Source organism: Phragmites australis, chromosome 15 (assembly GCF_958298935.1).
Source record: "Phragmites australis chromosome 15, lpPhrAust1.1, whole genome shotgun sequence".
In the NCBI taxonomy this organism is placed as follows: domain Eukaryota; kingdom Viridiplantae; phylum Streptophyta; class Magnoliopsida; order Poales; family Poaceae; genus Phragmites; species Phragmites australis.
The window spans coordinates 4,130,405-4,155,026 of record NC_084935.1 but is presented as its reverse complement, the minus strand read 5'-3'; the positions used below and the strand labels follow the sequence as shown (position 1 = coordinate 4,155,026).

Genomic DNA, 24,622 nt, shown 5'->3' with positions numbered 1-24,622 from the left:
CATCTACTACGATAATGTGTCCGTCGTGTACATATCAGAGAATCCAATACACCACAAGCACACCAAACACATCAAATTGGACATCTTTTCGTTCCTGAAAAAAAGTTGCGCTCGGAGAATACAAAATCTTGCATGTTCCCACTGACCTGCAATTTGCTGATGTTATGACAAAGGGTCTGCCGACCTCGACGTTCAAAACATTCAGGTCCAGCTTGTGCATCGTCGACGGCAACGACGCTCAGTCTGTGTGGGGGTGTTAGCAAACCATTTGCATGTAACTGATCGTATTCTAGATAGTAGGCACGATCCTACTTGTTAGCTGAGGTTGTTAGCTCGTCGGTTATGAGCCCTCGCCCTTTGTACATACATATAGCCTGTACTCGGTGATCAACACAACTCGGTGTTGATTCTCTCTCACTCCTACACCGATGATCGTGGGATAAACTAGCAATTGGCTGGACTTGAAGGACACACTCACATCGACCTTTGCATGAATTCCCTGCTGATTGAGCTAGCTTGGATAATCACAGGTCGTACAATGGTGGTCCATAGCGTCTTTAAGCATCATGGGCCTGAAGAATGCAGACGAGACAAGGTGAGAGTGATGGCAGTGCACGGGCGTGGAGTGGCACTGATGGAACCGTTGGGGGACTGAGCGGCGTGCGCGTCAGGACTGAAGTGAACTGGACTACTGGAGCGGGTTTCATCATGTCTGAACTGGAGCAACAAAACACACGCGACAGTGATTTGTGAAACAGGACTGAACCTTTTCAGCGTTTGAGCTCGTAGCTTTGTTTTTTTCACAAAAGGGCGCCATACTGACCGAAAAAGGTCCATTTTTTTCTTTAAGATTTGAAAACGGCCGCCGTAGGTTTGCCTCTTCAGTTTTTCATGTCAAATCTGTTCAGTTCGGTTGAAGGGGTCCGTTCATCCGAAGGCCCATCGCCTTGTCATTTCCTAAGGGAAAAAAAGTCTATATTATCTTCTTCAACTATTGCTCCAGTCCATATATTCTACTCCAACCGTAAAATCAGATATCTATCTCCTTCAACTATTTAAACCGATGCAATTTATATCTTTAACAGATTTTGATGATAATTTTGTTCTACGTGGTGCCAACTCACCCTACCCTATTATCCGTGTTTCGCTGACGTGATATAAAAAATCCAAAAGAATCATAAAAATTACAAAAATTTTAAAAAATCTAGAGACAATTCTAAAACCTTTTGTGAAAATTTTTAAAAATAATATCCTTACATCATATTTTATGAAGAGGAAGCTTGAAAAAAAGAAAAAACATGCAGCTTAACTCATGTCAAGAAATTGCACCAGTTTAAATGGTTGGAGGAGATGTAATATCTATTTTTACGATTTGAAGAGAAACCAACAGACTCAAACAATACTTGAAAAAAGACAATGTATATTTTTTTTTTCCTTTCCTAAAGCATCTGCAAAGGCCAGCCTAAGCTGCTGGCTGAGAAGGCCGTTCAGAAGGACAAGGCTCAACGTGGCCTCGTGGGCAGCGACCGACCTCATCGCGCACCGGGTCAGGCTGGGCCGGCGAGCCAAGTGCCCTGTCATCCCTCGATCGCATCCACCCCGCACGCACACCAGTTCCTGGTAGTGTCGAGCTAGCAGCGCAGCTCAGCTCGGGACGGTGCTAATTAGTGCACGCGCATTCCTACTCGTGCACGAGCCGACAGCCTGAGGGTAACAGGAATCGCGAGCAGGACCGAGGAAAGGTTTGGCTCAAAAAATTTAAGAAAAAAATTAATGAGAAAAAATTTAACTTAAAACTTTTGAGACAAAAATTACCTCTAGAGTCAAAAAAAGGACAAAAAAAGTTTAGATAAAAATCAACTAGAAAAAGTTAGCTCCGAAAATTTAAGAAAAATTATCAAGAAAAAGTTTGACTCATAAGTTTTGAAAAAATATTAACAAGAAAAAAATTAACTCAAAAATTAAAAAAAGGGGGAAGCTGGTTTAATATATCGGAATACTAATAGGCGAAGCTGGTTCAATATATGGAAACACTCATGGCCTCTTATAAACCGTCTCGCTCTAACAGACCGTGTCGCACGAAACTTGAAATGCTAGCGCGCGTCCTCAAATCGGAAGTTGGGCTCAGCTCGCCCGCCCGGATGATTGCCATGCGTCCTGGGCGCTCGATACGAACCGAAGCCTGATAGACCGATAAAATACAACATAATGTATTCCGGTCAGGTGAAAATCTTGTTATGAATGGATTTTTTTTCTTTCAGCGTTTCAATAATTTCTTTTTACAGTTTTTGTCACGAAAGGATTCACATGGTCATTACTTTCAGAGGATAGGATTCTCTTCTTTCTCTTCACGATTCCTCTTAATAATAAGTTGTTAAAGATGCAAGAAAATAAAAAAAATAAGAATAGAAAAAAAATAAAAAAGAAACGAAATAAAAAATATATAATTAGAGACGGTCTTAATAGAAACGGAAGGCATGCATTCCCATTTTGAACTTTCAGCAAGAGAACCACTGGCACCGTGGCACGTACATCTCCATCCGCTGCCACAGACGCGCGCTACCTGGGCTACTACACTACTGCTCGTACCTGTAGATGAAGTCGGAGTTGCCGACCACGGTGTTGAGAACCTGCGACACGAGGAAGCCGCTGCCGGCGAGGACCACCACCATGAGCATCGCCGTGACGGGGTTCTTGAGCAGCTCCACGATAGGCTGCAGCACCGTGTATGCCACCCTGTGCTGATGTTACCACTAAAGATGACAATAGAGCTCCGTTTTTCAGTAATTTATGAGGAATGTTTTTATTAGAAGATACTAGTTATTAGGCTCGTCCATATGCGGATATTAGTCAGGAGCTACGGGAGGCAATCAATGTGTATGGCACAACACGCTGGGCAAGAAGCGCGCGAGCCAAAGGCGAAACGCCGGAGCGGGATTTTTTGGAGTGGAACACATACGAGCGGAGTAGTAGAGATTGAGTGGTACGAGGTTGATAATTTTTGTGAAGTTTAGGGATAGTCTGCAGGACTGGAAGCATGACGTCCTGCCTGGTGCGAGAATCACTATGTATTTTTTAAGTAGTAGAGATGTGTGAAAAAATTTGATCTATACAAACTTATATGAGGACGGAGATAGAAAGACGTTCTCCATCATTGCTCCTCATTATATCTCTGATATAACATATATACATGTTTTTTTAATATATAAATGTACAAATATTATATTACACAGAAGAAATAATAAATTACTTTTATATTTTTGTTCAATCTACGATATTTAATTTATCCTATATTAATTACCCTCGTATGCATCAATAAATTACTTATATGATTCAATTTTACATTCTTATTGAGATCTGATCCTCACAAAATTTTCCACGAAGATGAGAATAAAAGAAAACTTTCCTCTAATAACTAAATATAGATGAGGATGGGAAAGCACTCCCTAGCGGATAGGGTCGAAAACAGGCAGGAGAAATCTCATCATGTCCCATCCTATTTTCCATTTTTATCTCGATCGATTTTGGATTTTTGAACTTATGCGAAATGGGACGAAAACGGGTTAAAAAATGGTTTTGCTGCTTTCCCGGCCGTATTTTCGATATCCCGTTTTTAATCAGGATATTCCCACGAAAATCCCATTTAGCCTACATGTGTCTGTGAGTCAACAGCCTAGCCCACAGGTCCACAACGACATGAAGGGGCACCTTCGACGCACACGCACTCGAGCACTCGACACTCTACCGCTGCCTTGCCCTCAAGCCCTAGTTGTCACCTAGCCTCGGCCTACGCGCTGCCTCCGGCCAGCGCGCTATCATCTGGTCAGGTCTCGCCCAGAGCGACCGCCGCCCTCGGCCCTCGACTATGCGCTGCTGCCCCTGGCCAACGCATCATCGACCGGTCACCCTCTGCACTTCGCGCCACTGCCCTCTGCCCCTTGCCTGCACGACGTTGCCGTCACCCTCAGCCCCCGCCCTGCGTGACATCGCCCTAGACCCTCGGCGGCCCAGCCTGCACGTCACCCCTGGCCTGCACGTCGTCGCCCTCGGCTTGTCGGCCCTGCCCTACAATCTGGTCAGACATAGAGACGCAGATGCCTGCCCACAAACCACAATGCTGCCAACCGGAGAAGCGCCTTCTGGATCCAAGTCCCATCACTTCCTCCTGGAGCTGCCGCCGCCGCATGTTGCTGTCAATGCCAACATATGTGCCTTTTTTGGTTTGCATCTGACGCAATTTAGACTGCAATATAATGGTGAAACAGCTAAATTCAGAACATGAAGCTCATATGAGATGGATATTGTCGGTGACACAAGAACCAGGGGTCCTCGAGTCCCAAGGCCAGATCAGCAGGTTGCCATGTGGCACCCTCCCACAGGGATTATCTCCGCGAGGTACGAGAAGACCAAGTCCCGGGAGAGGGTGCTCGGGGCCATGAACAGTTATCCCCGAGTACCTGAGTTCCCCGATGACCCGAGAAAACCAAGTACCGAGAAGAGAGTGCTCGGGGCTGCGAACAGTGGCCCCCGAGCACTCAAGTCCCCCGACGATATGAAAAGCCAAGTACCAGGAAGAGGGTGCTCGGGGTTGTGAGCAGTGGCCCCCGAGCACCCGAGTCCCCCGAGGACCCAAAGAAAGTCAGTTCCGGGAGAGAGTGCTCGGAGCCATAAACAGTGACCCCCGAGCACTCGGTTCACCAAAGACCCGAACAGTCAGTACCGGGAGAGAGTGCTCGGGGCCGTAAACAGTGGCCCCCGAGCACTCGGTTCCCCGAGAGTCTGAGAAGTCCTTCGCCGGTGGCCCCCACAGAGGTCCAGCGGTGAGATGTCAGCCGGTGAGAGGCCCGATGCTGCATTTAAGAGGGCGCATAGCCTGTCACTTCCAACTGCTCCCCTCACACTCGCTGCCAGTCCCTGTCACGGCCTGGCAGGAAGGCGTGGGGGCATTTAATGCACAGGTCCCATCGCGCGACATCCGACGCGCCTCGGGATAACGTCGCGAAGCCCAAGGCGTCCCGCCTGCCGCCCTGCTGTGTCAGGCTCACTCTGACTGGGCGGGCACGCCGGGCTGCTCGGTGACTGCCCGGTGGGCCCTTCCCGCGGCGCCCGTTGAAAAACGGCATGATGACGAACAAGACCGGACGGGGCGCATTTTTAACCCTCCCCATCACCTCGCGCAGCAGCCCATGATAGTTGCTTTCCATTTATGCACCTTGGAACTCGCGCCATCCCTTTCTGGGCACGCTATCGCCCGGCGGGTATTTAAGGCGGGGCGGGCTCCCCAGAGAGGGAGGAGGCAAGACTGAGTAAGGACGAGTTCGGACTAGATCGAATCCTCGGCAACCGGCGACAAGCACAGAAGCTTAGATAGGCCGAAGACAAGGAGCACGAAGCTCTAGACTAGACAAATATTCTTGTAACCCAGCAAGCACTCAGAGAGACATTCTCAGAGCATTTATAGCATACACACAGGAGTAGGGTGTTACGCTCAGTGTGGTCCGAACCTGTCCATAAATTCTTTTACTACATTTCATTATGTACATCACTGACTTGCAGATGTTTGTCTTGTTTGATCATTTGCCATTGTGCTCCAATAGATAAAGTGCATAACCGCATATGCTTACTGGAAAGATGTTTGTAGATGTTTATCTTGTTTGATCATTTCATCATTTGCCACAGATGTTTGCAGATGTTTATCTTGTTTGGTCATACTGTAATAGATAAAGCTCATATGAGATGTTTGTCTTGTTATTTGCCACAGATGTTTGCCTTGTTTGATCATACTATAATTGCAGCACTCCACTAGAGTAGGACACAATCCAGGTGCATATGTTATGTATAGTGTCCCAAATAATTCAATTCAAGCAATATGTTGGTAAATTGTTATAATAAACTTATGTCTCATGTAATTTGTTTTTTATCTCAATTTTTCTATAATAAATTGCAAGATCTGAGAGGTCTGCAAGTGCGAGTATTACACTAGATATTGTTCATATTGATGAGCAAGAGAAAGAGCAACCTTAGCTTATTGTAAAGAGGCATAAGAAATGCACATCTGAAACCTGGCAGTACTTTACCAAGAAAAAAGAGATAGTGGAGGTGAACAGGTAGAAGTTTGAGAAGTTGTGGGATATTGCAATTTCTCAAATTGCAAGACCAAATATAGAGCTAAGAGCAACCATGGAACAACTGAATTTAAGAACTATTTGAAGTCAGCACATGGTATTGTAAAAGGCCAACAACAGCTTAAAGTTGATAAGGATCATGGAATAACATTACTCATGTTCAGGCTTATAGGTATTATCAAGAAGCTAGCGTAAAGAAACTTTACTTGGCAATAACTATGCATGAGTACCTTTTCAATATAGTTGAGCATGAATATTTTATTGATTTTATTAAGTCCCTACTCCAAAGCTTTCCAATCAAGTCTTGTGTCACTTTTAGGAGAAAAAAAATAATAGACATAAAGGAGAAGTTGTATGCATACTTTAAAACTGTCCATTGTCATTTTAGTGCAACCATAGATATATGGACATTATGTTAGAACAAATCATACATGTATGTCACCATTCATTGGATAGATGATGATTGACATATTCAGAAGAGAATTATCAGTTTCTTCCATGTAGAAGGATGGCATACTAGTGAAAGGTTGTCAGAAACCTTCACTGAAGTTATGGTTAGATGGTACATTGAAAAGAAATTATTTGCCTTGACTCTGGATAATGCTAGTGCAAAAGAAGTGGCTGTCAATGATATAAATTTTTTTATCTCAATGTGAATGTTTTTTAGTTTGTGATGGTCTATTTTTTTCATGTGAGATGTGCCTGTCACATACTCAATTTAGTTGTTAGAGATGGATTGAAAGTAATTTTAGGAACAATTAACAAAGTCAAAGCACTTGTACTAGCTGTGAAGAGCTCTCCATTGCAGTGGGAGGAACTCATGAAACATGCTACTGAGTCTGGGTTGGACACATTGAAGGGTCTCTCACTTGATGTTTCACTAAGATAGAATTCAACCTATCTGATGCTGAGGGATGCCTTGTACTACAAGGCTACTTTTGTGAGGCTTAAGTCTTCAAATCGCCTTAGGTATGAGAAAATTTCTTCATCTCTTGCTGAATGGAACAAGGTACTACTTTTTCAGTGCTAGAAGAAATTCTATGGTTTTACTGAAATTTTCTCTGGTACTTCATATCCAACTGCAAACTTGTTTTATAGAGATTTTTGTGAGATAAATGTTTTGCTTGTTGAATGGTGTGTTAGTGAAGATATCACGATTGGTGAAATGACAGCTGCTATGAATTAAAAGTTTGAGAAATATTAGAAGCGGTCCAACATTGCTCTTGTTGTGATATGCTTTCTTAATCCTAGGTACAAGAAAAAGTTAATAGAATTCTACATGAAGAAGTTCTATGATGATATGTATCAAGTTGAACTTGACGAGGTTGTTAGTGTGATAAAGAAATTATATCAATTTTATGCTACTTCTGCACCTTTATCTTTAACGACAAAGAGTAAAGCACATGAACCCAGTAACACAGCTGACGTGTTAATGGAAAATATAGATGATGAACTAGAAAGCTTCTTATATGATACAAGTGAACATGATCTATACAAATCAAATGAGTTAGAGAAATACATGTCAGACCCACTTTTGAAGTTTAGTGGTGAATTTGATATTCTAGCATGGTGGAATAACAAGAGAGAAGAGTATCCTATTCTTTAAGTGTCAACGGTTACATCTGAGTCTGCTTTTAGTATCGGTGGTCGTGTCATTGATCATTACCGTAGTTATCTTGATTCATTGATGGTAGAAGATTTTATTTGCACTAAAGATTGGGTAAAGGCATCAAGAAACGGTGATGATTTTTTTAGTTACAATTGTGCAATGATTGATTTTTTTTTCTTTTACTAATGTATCTATCTACTGGCTTTGTCTTTCACTTTGAATTTCCATATTCTAACAATGTAGCTTCAATTGTGAGTGATCTTGAGGTTCTGTCTACTGCCATGGCGAATAAATTGATAACTAAGGTGTGTTTTCTAAAATCTGCAATTCTGCACAATGTTTTTCCCACTCTTATATTTTTACATGTTCTGCATGTTTTAATTGTAGGAGAAGGAGAAGAGGGGGGGGGAGAATGAGAATGAGGATAAAGAAGAAATAGAAAGTGATCTAGACATGAGGAATGATACTGATGAGTTATAGGCTAAGTGGAAGAATATTTGTCTATATGTTTTGTTATTTTATTAGGCTATTATTGTGACTATGTGCGTAAATTTATCTATTTGTGACTTATATGTCATTATGTGAACAGTTAAATGTTATGTTCTGGTCTAAGTCTTGCCATTGTGTCTACACGATGAAAATATTTAGGGTTGTGTGGAAATATTTTGTTCTGTTTGAGGGCTTCGGCAAGGCTGCATGTTTGCTGTGTTAACCTTACACTGTTCCTAGAGAGCTGACACTTGCATAGGCACATACTGAACATCGTTTTATGCAGATCCTCTTGTAGCCTAGTTTCTTTATTTTTTTTCCCGAAAGAAGTTCCTTTAGGTGGTTCATCAGCTTTGCATTCCTAGGTGCATATTTCTTAGATAATTGCATATATCATTTTTGGATAGCTTGCTGATGTTTGCTATGTAAACTGGAAAGCTACTTGTTGGTATCTGAAACTTAAATTTAACTCGTTCTTGATTGAACAGTCGCGTGAGGAGCAAAGGCGTGAGCAGCTAGCTCCGGCGGTAATCAAAAATTCGCGATAACCGCGGTTACCGATCAAAAATTCAAAAAAAAATCGGAGAAAATTCATTTGGCAAAATTTGAAATTTGAAAAAAAATCGCGATTTTAGCCGTTCGGTAACCGGTCGGTTTGGACCGGCTACCGAGCGGTTTTTGCGATTTATTGAGCGGTTTTCTCGAATTTTCCGCATTGTCGGTAACCGCTCGGTTTTCTCGGTAACCGCTCAGTTTTCTCGATTTATCGAGCGGTTTTCTCGATTTTCAGTGAAGTTCAACAAAAAATCCAAAAATTATCTCAATCTTGTAAAATCAATAACTAATTTATCTGAACTTCAAATCAAGTGAAACAAATTTTGTTGGTTTTCTTGTAACATGATCTACATGATAAAAGTATTTATACTCATAAAAAAGTTCAAAATTTTCTGTGAGAAATTATATTTGTTAAACCAAGTTAAATGCATAGTTTACTCTTTGCTAATCCAAAAATTATGAAACTAATTTTGTTAGTCTTCTTACATGATCCTATGTCTTTTAAAAATACATGAACTCATGAATTAGTTATTGTAATATACATGATTGTGTAAATGTATTGCGACTAGATTAATTCATAACTGACCCATCACACTTCAAAAATTAGTGAAACCACTTTCATTAGCTTATTTATACTATGATTTACGTAGAAAAAATAATAGTAGACATGAAAAAGTTAATTACAGTGTTGTTTCTTAACATATTCACTTTATGCTTGTGAACTTTGTAAAAATCATAGAGAAATTAATAAAACTCTAAATAAAGTGAAGTCAATTTTAAAGATTCTCTTAAAATATGTTTTACACAAGAAAAATATGTATTTGCATGTTACACTTTTCCTTAATATGAGTTAATAACTGAGCCGCACGCTTCAATTTTTTTCATTTTTTTCAAACTTACTCCCTATAGAATATGATGCAAACGATATTATTTTTGAAAAACAATTTCACAGAAGGTCTTAGAATCGTGTCTAGTTTTTTTTTTAGATTTTTTTGAATTTTTTATTATTTTATTATTTTTTGAATTTTTTAATTCAAATTCAGTTACTGTTCGGTTTTTGAAACCGGACCGGACCGAGAAGTTCGGTAACCGTAATTTTTGGACAATTACCGTCGCATTTGTGAACCGTGGCTAGGACATGGTGAAGAGGGATAGAGACATGAACAGGGATAGGGACGGGCTGGCTCGCTGCTTGTCCAATAGAAGTTGAAAATTTACAGTTTATGGTCGGACATGCTGGTTTGAATTATCGGCTCTTGATTGATACCAGTTTGTTTCTGTTTGGATTAGTTTGTTTTTGATATCTGATATTTCTGAGTTTGTATATGTTTGTAGCTTTCTTGTTTTCGATTATATTTTTGAGAGAAAATATATAAGTAAAAACGTTAAGAAAGTTTTTTCAACCATTTTCATCCATTTTCATCCTTTTTCTTCCATTTTCATCCTTACCGTGGGGATTAGCTCCGTTCACCACGTAGAGCGCGTACCTCCGTATGTTGTCTCAGAACTCCTCCACCAGCGGGCCCTCCGGCCCCAGCGCCGCGGCCACGCCCGCCGTGATACCGCCGATGAGCGCCCACGTCGGCAGCGCGCACGTCCTGCTGCCGCCGCCGCTGTCGTCTCCCACCGCCGCGCGCGAGCTCTTGCCGCAGCTGCTGGATCTCGGGCGCTGCTGCGGCTGCCTCGATGCTTTGCTTCAATGCTACGGCGAGGCGCCCTGCTTGCTGCTCTGGAGTGGGCTCAGGGGAGGAGAGCCGAGCTCGGACGACGGCGGTGGAGAAGCCATGGCGGCGTGTGCCGGCCCGCCGCTTGGCCAGTGGTTGAGTGGTCTGTGGTGCTCAATCGATTTTGTGTGTTTGCTTCTTCGTGACAGGCCTCTAGTTAAACGTTTTTCTTTGTGTATTATTTGGCCACTTTTTGCATTTTCAGGTTTTTTTTTATGTATACCACGTCATAGGCTCCCGATGTCTTATCTGAATTCTGAAACACAAAATTCACATAGAACAATTTGATTCTCGTAGGATTCAAACAAATTCCCGACCTCTAGACGAGGCTTCTTTAGACTGTAGAAACCGAACATATTGTTCGCAATCTATTACTTAAAATAGCATGCACATATCATTGATCCGTGATCGGGACTGATACAGGACAGGAACTTGATTATATATTTCGAGCGCTAGTGCGGTGCAATTTAAGCCATTTTTTACATTTCATGGTAAAGTCACGAACTCGAAAAAGGAGCCTTGATTAAGATATCGCCCTATCATGTATAGGAGGAATAATATATTTTTTTAACGGGAATAACTATCCGATAGCTAGCCAATTTTTTTTATTACAGTCAGATTTTAAACTAATAAAAAAACGACACGTCATGAATTAGATGGTTTCTGCAAATGAAAATGTGACCGTCTTTTTGTTTTTTCCCATTAGTTTTTGTTTTTTGCAAATAATCGATTGAAAATTGTTTGCCACAACAGTCAAAATGTTTGTTAGGAATTTTGACATTGTTCAAACCAGAATGAAGTTTTGCATGAGGATCATCTTTAATAGAAGCTACAAAACCTTTATTATGTTTAGTATTGATACGCTTGTTATATAGTTGTTCAGCTATACTACCCAACTCATTGCATCAATCAGTAAATTTGCTTTCGCAAATAAATTTCACTCCAGGAGAACTAAAAAACAGAAAAGATTGCTTACTTCAATGATTTTGCTAGACATATGAATGGGGTTTTGCAACATAAAAAAGAGAAAAAAAATGTAGTACGGATAGAAAGCTCACATGAGCAACTTTTGTTAATCATGAATTATTGGCACAATCAGAAATGTATAATAGTGAAACATGTTTCCCATCAAATGAAGTTGTAGGGACTTTAGAATGAACTATGTGTTAACCAGAATGCTAAGATAAGAGACCATATAGTGGTTTTAATTTCAGAATACACGAAAATACAAGAATATAGCATAAATTATAGAAATATGGCTCTAATGTAATATAAAAATGCACCATTTGGAATAACATACCTGAGAATCTTGCTTCTTGAAAACTTGATCAAATTGCAAGTCAATATCAATTATCTGAGTATGATGATTAATACTATGAAACAAAGGTACACACAAAAATATTGACATAGGGGTATAATTTAAAAACATACTTACCTCATTTTATAACTCAGCTTGCTTAATGAAAGTATTCTTGGTACTTTGAGAGCTAACAACATAATGATATTGTTGTCCATAAGTGTCCTTTGTTTTTATTGGGGAGAACTATTGTTAGATTGAATGTTATTATTGTCATTGGTATAATTGTTGTTGCAACATTCATCTTCAAATCTAATAATTGAAATAAATTATTGGGTTCAAACAAATTCGTGTATGGAGTGTTTCTGCAGAGTGGTTTGAATTTCTTATTCATTGGATAAATAGGAGCTGCAACAAACAAACAAGAAATTAAAAAAAAAGTCATATAAAATATAAAAAATTATCAAATATAACAAAAGAACTAACCCGAGATTGAGACAGAAACAGAATCAAATTTTTATTTTACTTGCAAAATTATTGAAGTGTCAATTTCAAGGGCTAAAAAAAAAAGGTCAGAACTAGTTTTGAATGTGGAACTAAATTAGAAAAAGATACAAAGTTTACAAAATTTAATCATAACAAGATGACTACTTGCTTGTCTAAATTGGGCACTGAAAATAAAAATATAAGGATATATAGAATATGCAAGATACATTATACGCACATAAACATGAGTAATGAGAAAAATAAAAAGATTTGAACAAGAGGTGAGTTGTACTAACCCGCGCGAGAAACAAAAAGCACAGGGATTTGAAATGACGCTGGCAGCGGTTCCACTCTCACACGAAGACATGTCACGAGTGAAACAAATTGACTAGGTGATTCATCTTTCCCTTTCCCCTAACAGACATCTGGTCATTTTTCTCCTCTCTCGTACCCCTAACAGACATCTGGTTATTTTTCCTCTCTCTCATAACGGGTCTGCAACCTTTTTGATTTGTTAGGTGGATTAAAACTACCACCAAAAGATAAAAATCAACACAATTTAAAAGAACAAACAGCCCACAAACACAGCACGTATACGTGCGGAAGATGCCCGCTGCAGAAATCTTCTAGCTAATGGCGTGGATAAGAATTTGACTGTAAATACAAAATAAAATAGCTGAGCAGTGTACAGAAGTTCCCGTTTTCGACCACGTTTTCCACTTTAGATACGTCTCTTTGCTCGCCATCCAATCACACGCCATTGACCTTGATGCCCAGATAGGGATGCAATTTATCCTGAATAAAACCATGAGCAATTGTTTTCAGCCCACCCTGTTTTTGACTTTGGTGCATCCGTATCCCGGACCGAAAGAAGCCCAGCCGTTTTTACGCCTTCCCCAACGGAAACCACCACCAACCGTTTCCCTACGCTCACTCGCCGCAGAGGCCCGAGAGACAGGGAGGGAAACACAGTAGATTCCCTTCCCTTCCTCTCCCAGGGCTTCAACCCTCCCTCCCTCTCTCTCTCTCTCTCTCTCTCTCTTCTCTTCTCTCTCTCTCTCTCTCTCTCTCTCTCTCCTCGCCTTCCCACCTGTCCGTCTCCGTCCCTGCTTCCTCGCCTCCTCGTCCTCCTCTCTCGCGCCACCCCCTCCACCGGCTGACTCGGAGAGGGAGTCCTGCGCCGCCAAGAGAGAAATCTTCCGCCCGCGCCTTCCGTTCGCCCGTCCCCAGAGCGCCGCCGCCGCCGCCTACTCTTTTGGAGTAACATTTGAGAAATTTTCTGGTTTTTCTTTGAGGGAAATCAGCGCAAGAACCCGCTTGCCGGCGCCTCCGGTTCCATGGAGGGATTCTTGCTCAGCCTGAACCCCTTCCGGTTCAAGCCGCTCTGGCTGGCGAGGGCTCCCCGTAAATCCCTCTGAAGCCCTAGGAATCATCCTCCCGTCCGGGGGTTGCAACAAATCCCCGGCCGCCGCTCCCTAACCCCTCGATTTCTTGGTTAATCTGAAGTTTCCCGTGAAATTCTTGTGTCCTCCGAGGTTTCTGACAGACACCGGGTTCCCTTCCTTCCCTGAGAACTGAGAACCCTAAGGCCGTCTTCTTTTTCCAAGACTTTCCTGAAAAGGACATGAGCTTGTTGCGGACGGCGGCCCCTTCGTCTGCGTAGTGCGGTGCCCCCGGGTTGGGTGTCCTTGCTCTTGGCGGCGTCGCAAACAAGAATGGCGAGGGAGGACGACCCGGAGTTCGTGAGGTGGAGGGAGGAGTTCGTGTCGCAGGTGAGGGGCAGCCGCGTCGTGCACTACTACCTCGAGGACGCGGCCGGCGGGTCGCACCTCGCCGTCGTCGGCACGGAGAGGAGCCTGCGCCACATGCTCTATGTGGTATCGGAGGACTTCCGCACCGCGCGGGGGTGCGACGGCGATGATGACGGTGGGCCGGCGGTGTTCGCGCGCAAGTGGCGATCTCGCCGTGAGGTGGTGGGTTGGCTGACGTCCTTCATACCGGTGAAGGCACTTGGCTCAAGTAATTCTCGCCCCCCATCTGTTTCTTTTTTCTACCACTCACTACATGAATTCTCTGGACACTATTTACATAATTCATCACTCTTTTAATTAACATCTAACTATGTCAAGGTAGGTGGCCTCCTTCATCCTTAGGCCCTGTTTGGAAAGGGGGTTTTAGGATCCAAACCCCTAGGATTTAATACAAACTTGAACTAAATCCTAAAATTTCATAGAGCATCTCCCTTCTTCCAATCAGGCCCTTAGGGTAGAAGCATTTCCTTGTGGCAGACACTACAAAACAAGTTCAGGCCTTTAAGGGGCTGTCAGACACAATGAAACTTGCTTTTTTAAGCACTTTATAAGCACACCTTTCCATCATCCGATATTTATTTTACAATGGGGAGAAGGGAGAAGTGGAATATTGTAGAAGGTTGATATTCTGAGACGCTGGTGTAGAGGAAGTTAAGCTTCTCGCTACAAAAGGGTAAAGGTTCCCCAGTGATCCAATAGCCATCCTATTTGGGAGCGCTTGGATTCTATTGGACACCTGTAGTTATGATCCTTAATAATTATTATTTAGTTAGTTCCTTTTTTTTAACACCCCTTCCCCCCCCTCCCCCCCACCCAAAAAAAAGAGAAAAGAAACACACACAAGGTTGGAGTACCTGTCAGGTCAATCCTATTCAGCACAATAACTTGTGTGATTGACATCTGTATTATATTATTTTAATTGACATCAATGTCCTTATTCGTAATTCTAATAGTTTGTTGTCCATTTCAGAATTTTCAAAATATGGACCTTATGTGGATAATGACATTGGGTTAGATGGATATGGTGAAACTGATAGCTTTATGCACCAAAATCTGGTAAGTGGTCACTTGTAAATTTATGTAGTTTGATTTCATATTTTATGAGTTAGCTGATTTTTTTTATTGGTGTTCGTAGGGGAAAGACTGCAGCTCAGACATTACGTGGTCTGGTTTGTTCTGGACATGTGGCAAGCAGCTTCGCCACTATCAAGCTTTTTGTCGCAATGGAACCACGATATCCGTAAGTTTCGTCATGACAATATGTATGTATATACTCATTATCATTTCTAGATTATTTGCAGAATGTCAGATGGCATCTTGTTTTGCAGACCCACACTTTTGTGTTTGTCTTGTCAGAGGAAGAAAATCGCTACCTTGCGTACTTGGAAGACATGTATGAAGATAAGAAGGGACAGAAGAAGGTTAAAGTGCGATGGTTTCATCAAAACCAGGAATTTGATTGTGCGATACCTCCTTCCCCCCCTCACCCTTGCGAAGTTTTTATCACTCCTTTTACGCAAGTAATCAGTGTGGAGTGTGTTGATGATATTGCAACTGTTTTGACTCCTGATCATTATGAAAAATGCTCCAATGCATTGCCAAGTTCTTCTCTGGTTGGGATCCGTTTCTGCTTTCGCCAGTATAGTAAAAATAAGTTCAAGCATTTTGACTTGAGAACATTGCATGGGTATTTTAGTCAAGCTGTTGTTCTGTCCTTGAAAATTCCTGCTGAGCCAGAAAAGAATGGTGAATATTGTACACCTGGGAAAGCTAAGTTTTCAAAGCAGTTTGAGAAGCTTTATTCAAAATGTTTGGTTACGAAAATCTGTGGAGGCCCACTAGCAGACTCCATAACATCTTATCAGAATTCAAGTAATAAGCAATCTCCCGGGAAGCATCCCTCGATCAAGTTTATTGGGCCCCAGAATCAGCTAATTCCAACATACAATGCTGGTGACAGAATAGAGATCTTGTCTCAGGATAGTGGCATTATCGGCTGCTGGTTCAGGTGTACTGTTCTGAAGTCATGTTCTAATCATAACAAAATGAAGGTTCAATATGATGATCTCCAAAATGCTGATGATTGTGGGAGATTGGAGGTATGACTACCGACATGTGGTTGAAATTTAAGCTGGATTAATAAGTGTCTGTGGAAAGCAAAATGGATCATGATATTTGGCATTTTGCAACTCCCCCCCCCCCCCCCCTTAATGTCGTGATCTATTCTATTGTTCCTGTGTAAAATGTATTCTTTGATAATGAAGATTATATTATTTTGTGCTCTATTAATAAGACCTTTTTATGCCTCTGTAGGAGATGGTACCTGCCTCTACATTGGCTCTTCCTGATAAGCTGGGACTGAGATGCCCAGACCGACTAAGAATTAGGCCACGTCCTCAACAAAATAGTTCTGTTGATGGTGCTGCTCTTTTACCTGGTACTGCTGTTGATGTCTGGCAATATAGTGGCTGGTGGGAAGGAGTTGTCACTTTGGACAACATTGCGGTGAATAGCCTGCAAATATATTTTCCAGGTACCTTTTCCTTGTTGAAATGATATTTTCCTGTTTAGTCTTCCCTATGAGAAACAAAAGTTGTGTTGACAAAATAATTGTCTAGCTCTGAGCTAAGAGAGTGAAATCTAGATGGTCAATGTACCAGGCTTCATATTTCTGCTGTGGTTAATGCCTCAAATTGTAGGGCATTTCTATTTTTTACCTTTTCAAGTATGCTTTCAGCATTTCACACATATTAAATCTATTATGAAATTATATGTGATTATGTGTAATTATATTGCATCCTATAAAGATGAAATGTTTCTAATAAATTATCATCATTCACCATTCATGCATGAAGATGATGACATTTATGTTATTCCATTCCAGGGGAGAACTTTTTTCGGGTATGCCAGCTAAAGAATGTAAGAATCTCAAAAGATTGGGTCAAGAACCAATGGGTTGATATTGAAACGAAGGCAGATGTGTTGACAAGAATACCTTCAGATAGTATCCGAACAAGGCCACCTGACAATTCTGCAGTGCCTGACCAAGAGCTTGCAGCTATCCAAGCAAACTCCAGTAGAGATAAACAAACAGAAGCTAGTAATAAGACCTCTCCTTTTGCGGACGATGAGAAACAAACAATTCTTGGGAAGCGTCCCAGAGATGACGATCCTGAACAGGACTGCAATAGGGAAGTAGGTGTAGATGTTGGCAAGACATGAAGTTTGGGATGCCCCAACCTCGTTAGATTCATGTACATAGCTATAGATATGGGTAATTGAACCCCCAATGGAGGGGTTTTACTAGGTTGCTGATATTAAGGAGTATTGTCGACTCTTTGTCATACACGAACCTTACCTAGTTTTCTTATTTTGCTAATGTTACCAGACACACGGATTGCAAGCTAAATGTTACCCTTCCTAGTCATGCTGTATAGCAGTCTGATTGATCTTTGTTTCTGTTACGGTGTTTTCTTGTCTCAACTATAGTTCAAGTTATTCTTGATCAGTAGTTAGGTTCATTCTTTTTTAGAATAAAATTCTTGTCCTGGTTTGTTTGTATTGTGATCTTGCTTAAGTTTGTTCTTGCTCATTTGGTGGGTCTACATTTAAGCACTGCAATGATTTGGGTAGCAGATTATTATGATCCATTCTGATTGCTATGATGAGCATCCTGCCATTCCATGAACTGCAGTCGCGCATGTTGATCCGAAGAGGTTGCAAAATGAGAGCATTTTTTCACTCTCCAAGGTCTGTGTCATCTGTATATGGCATCCTGGATCTGAAGTCATTCCATGATCTCATCATTTCGATTGTTCTGTTATGTTAGGCCTGAGGTCCCTGACATGAGGCGTGTCACATGATGGCCTCCCCTGTTCCTTCACGCATGCAAACTCCTATCTTGCCATGATTCACAGGGCTTACAAATCTCATCTCAACTACATATATGGACGTGTCAGGTTTGTTACATGGTAGTATGGTACACCGTACATGTCAACTGACTAGCTCTGCTAGGTACATTATCTGCAGTGAAGAAAACTAAAGAGAAGGGGAATGTGCAGAATTTGCAGGATGTACGGCCTAAATCGCTGCTCGCCGTCGACGAAGCTCCGACCGAGGAACGGCAGTGGGATCTACAGCCTGAGCCACTGCTCACCGTTGATGAAGCTCCGGCCGAGGAACGGCCGAGCCTCCTCGTAGGTGAGCGCCCGGGACCAAGGTACCCTCTGCCTCGCGCTCGCCCCTGGACCCTTGCAGCTGTATTCTCCGAACAGCACCGTCCTGTCCAAAAATGAATCCAGAAATGTCACTTTCTGACGAATGCTGTGCCGTATCGTTTTGTCAGGTTTGGAAGACCTGGCTGGGAACAGGCGAGTCGCATGTGGTAACTAATTTCATTTCTATGAATTTTATCATCGGGTAAAAGGCTACGTTTGGAACAGAGAAAAAATTTCTATTCATGGGAATTGAACGTTTACTGTGAAATTCCTACGTTGTTAAGAGAGCCTGCGATAGGTGGTAATTATCCGGTTCACTGTAATTGTGATTCCAGCAGGGAACAAAATGGTGGGAAAATTTACGTACTTTGTTCTTGACCGATCGCCCCAGTCGCTCCATCCCTGGGGGACGACGATGCCGCTGAGGTCGCAGTAGGAGTAGACCACCCTGGCGTACCTGCCCCACGCCCTGCCCAGGTAGAGCATACCGGAGCCGGTGAGCCTGCACCCCACGAACGAGAAGCCCGAGTCCTCCGCCGCCGAGCTCCGCTGCGACGCCGCGATCGCGCCGTAGCTCGTCGCCACGGCGTGCAGCGTGCACCCCTGCATTCGTATCAAGAAGCGTGTCACGCCTCTTGCCGTGGCCGGGTAGAGCCTGTTTTTGAAACAATTCGAATCCAGCTAGAATGGAGCAAAAGAAATTCCCGCGTTCCAAACAGGGAGTCACGTCGCACTGTAGCCGCTTAGGGCTTCCTCGGAACGTAGGATTCTTAAAACATAAGACCATCTCTAATTATATTTTATTTATTTCGTTTACTTTCTGATTCTCTTTCTCGTTTTCTCTTATCTCTAACCGTTTCCCTTCGAAGAGATTCGTGAAGTGAAAGGAGAGATAATTATGTCCTAAAGGAAATGATCTTGAAAATCAATTCGTGACGGGAAACTATCGGAACGCTGAAAGTAATGAAAATCTCTTCGTGAAAGGATTTTGATCCCTAACTTGACAGTTGCGCCCGCAAGTACCAAGTAAATGTGACCACTGAAGCTGATAAGGTTTTGAGCTGTTGAGCATGGATTCGTGCAAGAGCGCTGGAGCATAGTGCAGGGCTAAGTGCCTAACTACCTGATTCCACTGAGCCGCCTAGCTAAGCTAGGTGCTAAACTGTGTGCCCAAGTTGAGCACTGCAAGGTAGACACATAGAAAGTGAGAAGCCAGAGGTCAAAGCATTTCTTGCTGCAAGAGCATGAAATGTCAGGGTTGGTGAGTGCCTGAATTGTGATTTTCTGATAACAACCCAACAGCTCTGATAAAAAGGAATGGAAGGCATGAACATGGCCAACTAATGATACCAACATAAAATCAGTAGTGTGGGCATATAAACAGGGCAATGTTAAGGGGGACAGAGTGTCTGGGTATCAAAGGCCCTGCTTCTTCTTTCTAAAACAAAATAAACTACTTAAAACCATTGCAAAAACTAAAAAAGATATAGAATTGAGAATGACAAATACACACTAACACACCTGTACCTGATTGTAATCTTTTACGTACCTGGTACAAGGACCTTGCGTTTCCAAATATGAAGTCAATGGAGCCCTGAATGTCGCAGTTGTACAGGTAGTGCCGCCCGATGTTGTCGAAGAGCGTGTCCTGCGTCCCCAGGATCCTGCACCTGTACAGCATCGTCTTGTCGCCGGAGAGCCGCAGCGCCACTGCCTGCTGCCCCACCGCTCCCGGCGGCGCCGCCGGCGCGGAGTTCTGCATGCGGATCACGGAGAGTATGCATCCATGTCACCAGAGGATCAAATCGTGCACGAGCACAGCCACTTTGTTGCAGGACCACGATGCGTACCTCGAAGGTGATGTGGCTGGCGCAGAAGTAGTCGGCCTCGATGGCGACGGAGGCGGAGTAGAAGGTGCCGACCTGGTGGCCCGACGGGTCGACGTCCGACGCCCTGGCGTGCCACGTGATCACCGTGCGGCCGGTGCCCATGCCGATGAGCGACACGAACGGCTTCGTGATCGGCACCGTCACCTTCTCCCTGCACCCACCCACCGTTGCACGCCATTGTCCATTAATCTTACTACGCCTTTTTTACCATACACAAATTTTCGCTATGCAAGATAGAATGTTTTGCCTGCTTAAAGGTAGCAATGCACAAATTTAGAACCTACTTGCTATGCCTACAAATTGCAGCTCACAAGCTAAACGACACAACGACAAGTTGCTTTCAAGTTTTGAACGCTGAGAGAATTGTGTCGTGGAAAACGGGCATTTTTTTTCAGGCGAGGACGCGCAACCGTTTGATTCCAATCTAACGGCGTCTGATCCTCTTCTTCCTTCGTTCTTTTTCAATATTGGATTCACGTCCACCGTCCACCACCGCTCTAACCACTCCATTTTATTCTCCCCCGCTGCCAACCCCTTCCACCGCCCACCTGCCACCCGCGACTCTAGCAACGTCACAACCGTCTCACCGCATCATCACACCATTGCCGGTCCGACTACCTCCCCAAACCTCCCTCTAACCTCTGGATCATCAGTGAACCCTAACCTTCTCACCTAAACTCACCGACGACTGAAATCTAGAGAGATTTTAGACGGCTGAACTCTAGGAAGTGTGGAGAAGAAATGGAAAACTGCTAGTAGTAGAAAACTCAATGAACTAACTGTCCAAAACAAACAAAGCAAAACTAAAATAAAAGAGAACAAAACTTTGAGAACTTGAGAAGAGTTGCAGCTAAGAGAAAAGGCGAAGAGCCAAGAGGGAGGAGACGATCGAACACACGTCGTGATCACTTAATACTACCCACTAACGCTGAGGCAGTTACTGCAATAGAGGCAGTAGTGGAGGAGGCATAGCAAGCGGCGCGGCGGCGGCGGGCGATCACGCACCTGTACACGCCCGGCCTGATGAGGATCTTGACCCGGCGCCGGTTGCCGGCGGGCACCATATCGACGGCGCCCTGCACGGTCCGCGAGTGCCCCGTCCCGTCCTGCGACACCACGATCGTCCCCAGGTCGCGGCGGGCTCCTCCCGCGGCGCCGTCCGACACGCCGCGCGGCGCGGCCACGGCGGACGGTATGCTGAGGTCGTCCCACGTTATGAACCCGTCGCCCCCGGCACCGGCGCCCTCCGCGACTGCGACGACGACGAGGACGATAACGCCCGCGCAGAGGCAGCAGCGCCTGCGCCCCGCGGCGGCCACGGCCATGGACCACGGCCTAGCTCGCTCAGCCTCGGGTCGGGTCAGGCTGTCACGTCGAGGACTAGCGAGCTTAGCTGCACGCGCGACGCCTAGCATGTCACGTAGCAACTGTGGTTAGCTCGGGAGACGTGGAGCTTAGACGAACGACGGATATATAGGGTGCGGGGTCGTGGTTGCATGACAAGCATGCGAGGGGCGATGACGCTGAGACGACGACAAGGACGATGATGATGATGCGGGAACGGAGAGGATGGAGTGGAATGCGAGACGTTGGAGGCGTGAGCAAGCGGTGACGCCATTAAATACGGGGCCGCGCCCGGCGCCCCGGCCGCTCCCGTTGATTTGCCTCCGGGCACGCGAGAAAACACGCCACTTTTGGTGTGTTGGCACGGAGAAAATCAGGGCAAAAGGCCATGTCATGGAATTGTGTGCACGGCTTCGTTTACGACTGTTTCCCTTCAGGTATCAGGGGCCCATTTCGTTCACGAAATCGTTGGTAACTGACACTTAACGTGCCTCGGATGAGCTTTCTTTCCCGGCGGCAGTTTGCCATCGTTTCGTACAGACGAGTGGATTCACTACCACACAGAGGCCAACACCAAAATTCCATTAGAGTATACAAATGTATGACTTATCAAAATTATTTATTTACCATTCGTATTATAAGATTAGATTAAAAAATTATAAGGTAGATGAAATAATTAACGAATGAGTAGGTATCGGATATAAAGGATGGATGGTTGAGATGGACCATGCAGAATTGTATTTCTCGTATAGAAGCTTATCTCACACGGCTTGAAAACCGGATTATCCCTGGTATTGCTTGGCACGCATGGTGCTCTTCTTTTTTTGCACGTGGAGCTCATAATGGTTACGGGCTGATAAAATGTCGTGGTTGATTAGTAGGATGCGGATCGAACATGGACGGGTTGGTGCATGCATGGGTAAATTTTTTGGAGCGGCGAGATGGAAAGGTTGGTCATGACTTGCGCGCGAGGGAGACGAAGGTTCGTTTCAATTTTGAGGGAAATCTCAATTTGCGGTGGAGTTTAGAGGAAGGACGGCAAAAGTGAGGTAGTTAGTGAGTAGTTAGTGCACAGCGGTTGGGTCCAACAGCACGTTCCCCTCTAGGCCATTTTTCTTAGTTCTTCTCATGGGCGATGCTCCACTGCTTTATTTTTTAATAGAGGTAAATATATTGGTGGTCTTTGAACTTATTCTCATTTAGGTCAATAAATTTTTAAAATATATTTCTAGACTATTAATATTGTCAAATTGTATCAATTAGGTTCATACTGGCTCAGAGTGGGTTTTAACGCTAACGTGGCATGCCAAGTGATGCCTACGTGGCAAAGGCGGTATCGAAAATTTTTAAAAAAATAAAAAGAAAATTAGAAAATTAGAAAAAATTAGGAAAATCAAGAAAAAAATCAGATTTTTTAAAAAAAATAAAAAATAATAGAAGAACTACAAAATAATTAGAAAAATTTAGGACGCATGAATATGATACAAGACCACGTACAACATGTCCTATTCTATAACTAATTCAATCTTTTGCATCAACAAAACGTAGACATTCAGCATGCATATATTCTTTTTTTTTTAAATAGGTACTTGAATTTGAGTGGTGTAGATATGCATCCACCCCTTAATTAATTGAGCTAGGCTCAATTCTAGAGATGTTAATGGGTACAGTTTACCCGTGGGAAAACCATAATGGGTGCAATTTTAGATGTATTCTTTACTCGTGAATCTAGGTGCGGATTTGATAAATGAGCATGATATAGTTGTATTTGTGCAGGTGCGGGTAATAGGTGTAGGTACGGGTTTAAAAATTATCTTATGGATACAAATTTATATAGTTTCTACTTGTGAGTGTTGTATGTGTCATCCCTAATCCCTTCAACTGCTTTTCTTGGCCTGCCAAGAGAATGTACCAAAGCAGGCACGCAGCTGCATCAGACGAGTCGGTGTCAGTTTCGCTCTCGAGATGGATTAGGCGGAGGCGCATTACGCGTCGGACCTAACAGCGTTGAACTGTGTCAGATGGTCAATGGGGTAGGGCTCTTTTGACGATTAGGTGATCACCTGTACGTGTTGGGCGAGATATGCGACGCGAGACTTTCGTTAATTTTTTCGCGATCCAAGTCAGCGGCGCCGTGGTCAGACTGCTATCAATAGTGGCGTCAGTTAAATCCAGAACTCGATCAACATACGAGTTCGTAGTCTGGTCGTGCCCCTAAAAATGGACTGAATGGTCACAGTATATAGGAATGGATTGAACATAAGCGGTTGCTTTTGCTGAATTTCTTTTAGAGAGATAAAGGTTAATAACTCGTATGTTGAAATAATGTGCGACCTGCAGTTGTGTGCGAGTTCGGCCTTGCAGAGCTTTCGGGCCAAGCCTTTTTTTTCCAACGACTGAAATGGCCTTCAGGGCAGAGCCCGTGGATTGGTTGGAGACTTCAGCCATAGCCTCCTTCCTCTTTTATGCAAAACGTCCAAGTTTCTACAAATCTAGTTGGTGCGACCGCACAAAGATTATGACGCACTAAATTCTTTTTTTTTAGACCAAGGAGCTTCATTGCTTACCTTATAGCAGGATTACAATGGAGTTCAAGCATTCGTGACTGGCAGAGATGTCTGAGGGCATGAATAATACTATGGGCTTATGACTAAGTGTTTAAGAAAAGAGAGTTAACGGTGGGTAATATAAAATTATCATATACGATGGTCCTATACATATACATATCCTCTAAGATTTTATGTATTCTCAGAGCATGAACATACATATATATATCCTTTAAGATTTTATGTATTCTCAGAGCATAGTTCATGCCGAAGAAAGTAATACTTAGACGTATGAGAACTAACCGCATGTATCGGGGTATCTTGTAAACAGAGAAGTCTATCTTTAAAAATAACATAATCCTACTCGAAAATAAGTTCAAAGGCTACATGACGACCTCCACGTATATACAGAGCTAAGAGACCCTGCAGAGAACAAATCAATTCAAGCCACAACAAGCCAATATTATTCTTCGAAAGGCTTGAGCATATATATATCTCAATTTTCTGGTGTATAATTCGATAAGAGAGAG

At 43.2% G+C, this 24,622-nt stretch overlaps 2 protein-coding genes and 1 pseudogene across 2 annotated transcripts; 1 reads left to right on the top strand and 2 right to left on the bottom strand.

The window, feature by feature from the left end:
- Window positions 1-2,576: 2,576 nt before the first annotated feature.
- On the bottom strand, window positions 2,577-10,733 carry LOC133893015 (uncharacterized; annotated as a pseudogene).
- A 2,452-nt stretch (window positions 10,734-13,185) lies between these two features.
- Window positions 13,186-17,560, top strand: LOC133892403 (uncharacterized). Its single transcript, XM_062333154.1, has 6 exons — window positions 13,186-14,304; window positions 15,067-15,152; window positions 15,232-15,336; window positions 15,425-16,195; window positions 16,410-16,629; window positions 16,981-17,560. Exons 1-6 carry the CDS (start codon window positions 14,001-14,003, stop codon window positions 17,316-17,318), a joined length of 1,824 nt encoding a protein of 607 aa, XP_062189138.1. The 5' UTR covers window positions 13,186-14,000; the 3' UTR covers window positions 17,319-17,560.
- Window positions 17,561-17,919: 359 nt separating this feature from the next.
- Window positions 17,920-21,907, bottom strand: LOC133892404 (pectinesterase QRT1-like). The gene is made up of 5 exons (XM_062333155.1): window positions 21,208-21,907; window positions 20,164-20,353; window positions 19,863-20,069; window positions 18,681-18,916; window positions 17,920-18,377 (listed from the first exon to the last, which is right to left on the bottom strand). Exons 1-5 carry the CDS (start codon window positions 21,615-21,617, stop codon window positions 18,230-18,232), a joined length of 1,191 nt encoding a protein of 396 aa, XP_062189139.1. The 5' UTR covers window positions 21,618-21,907; the 3' UTR covers window positions 17,920-18,229.
- Window positions 21,908-24,622: the final 2,715 nt, after the last annotated feature.

Excerpts from the sequence above, each read along its gene's own strand:
- LOC133892404 (XM_062333155.1), bottom strand. The coding sequence starts at position 21,617 with ATGCTAGGCGTCGCGCGTGCAGCTAAGCTCGCTAGTCCTCGACGTGAC. Across the intron at positions 20,354-21,207 it reads ATCAGGCCGGGCGTGTACAG|GGAGAAGGTGACGGTGCCGA; the intron begins GTGCGTGATCGC and ends GGGTGGGTGCAG. Across the intron at positions 18,917-19,862 it reads ACGCAAGGTCCTTGTACCAG|GGGTGCACGCTGCACGCCGT; the intron begins GTACGTAAAAGA and ends ATACGAATGCAG.
- LOC133892403 (XM_062333154.1), top strand. The coding sequence starts at position 14,001 with ATGGCGAGGGAGGACGACCCGGAGTTCGTGAGGTGGAGGGAGGAGTTC. Across the intron at positions 16,196-16,409 it reads ATGATTGTGGGAGATTGGAG|GAGATGGTACCTGCCTCTAC; the intron begins GTATGACTACCG and ends ATGCCTCTGTAG. Across the intron at positions 16,630-16,980 it reads CCTGCAAATATATTTTCCAG|GGGAGAACTTTTTTCGGGTA; the intron begins GTACCTTTTCCT and ends ATTCCATTCCAG.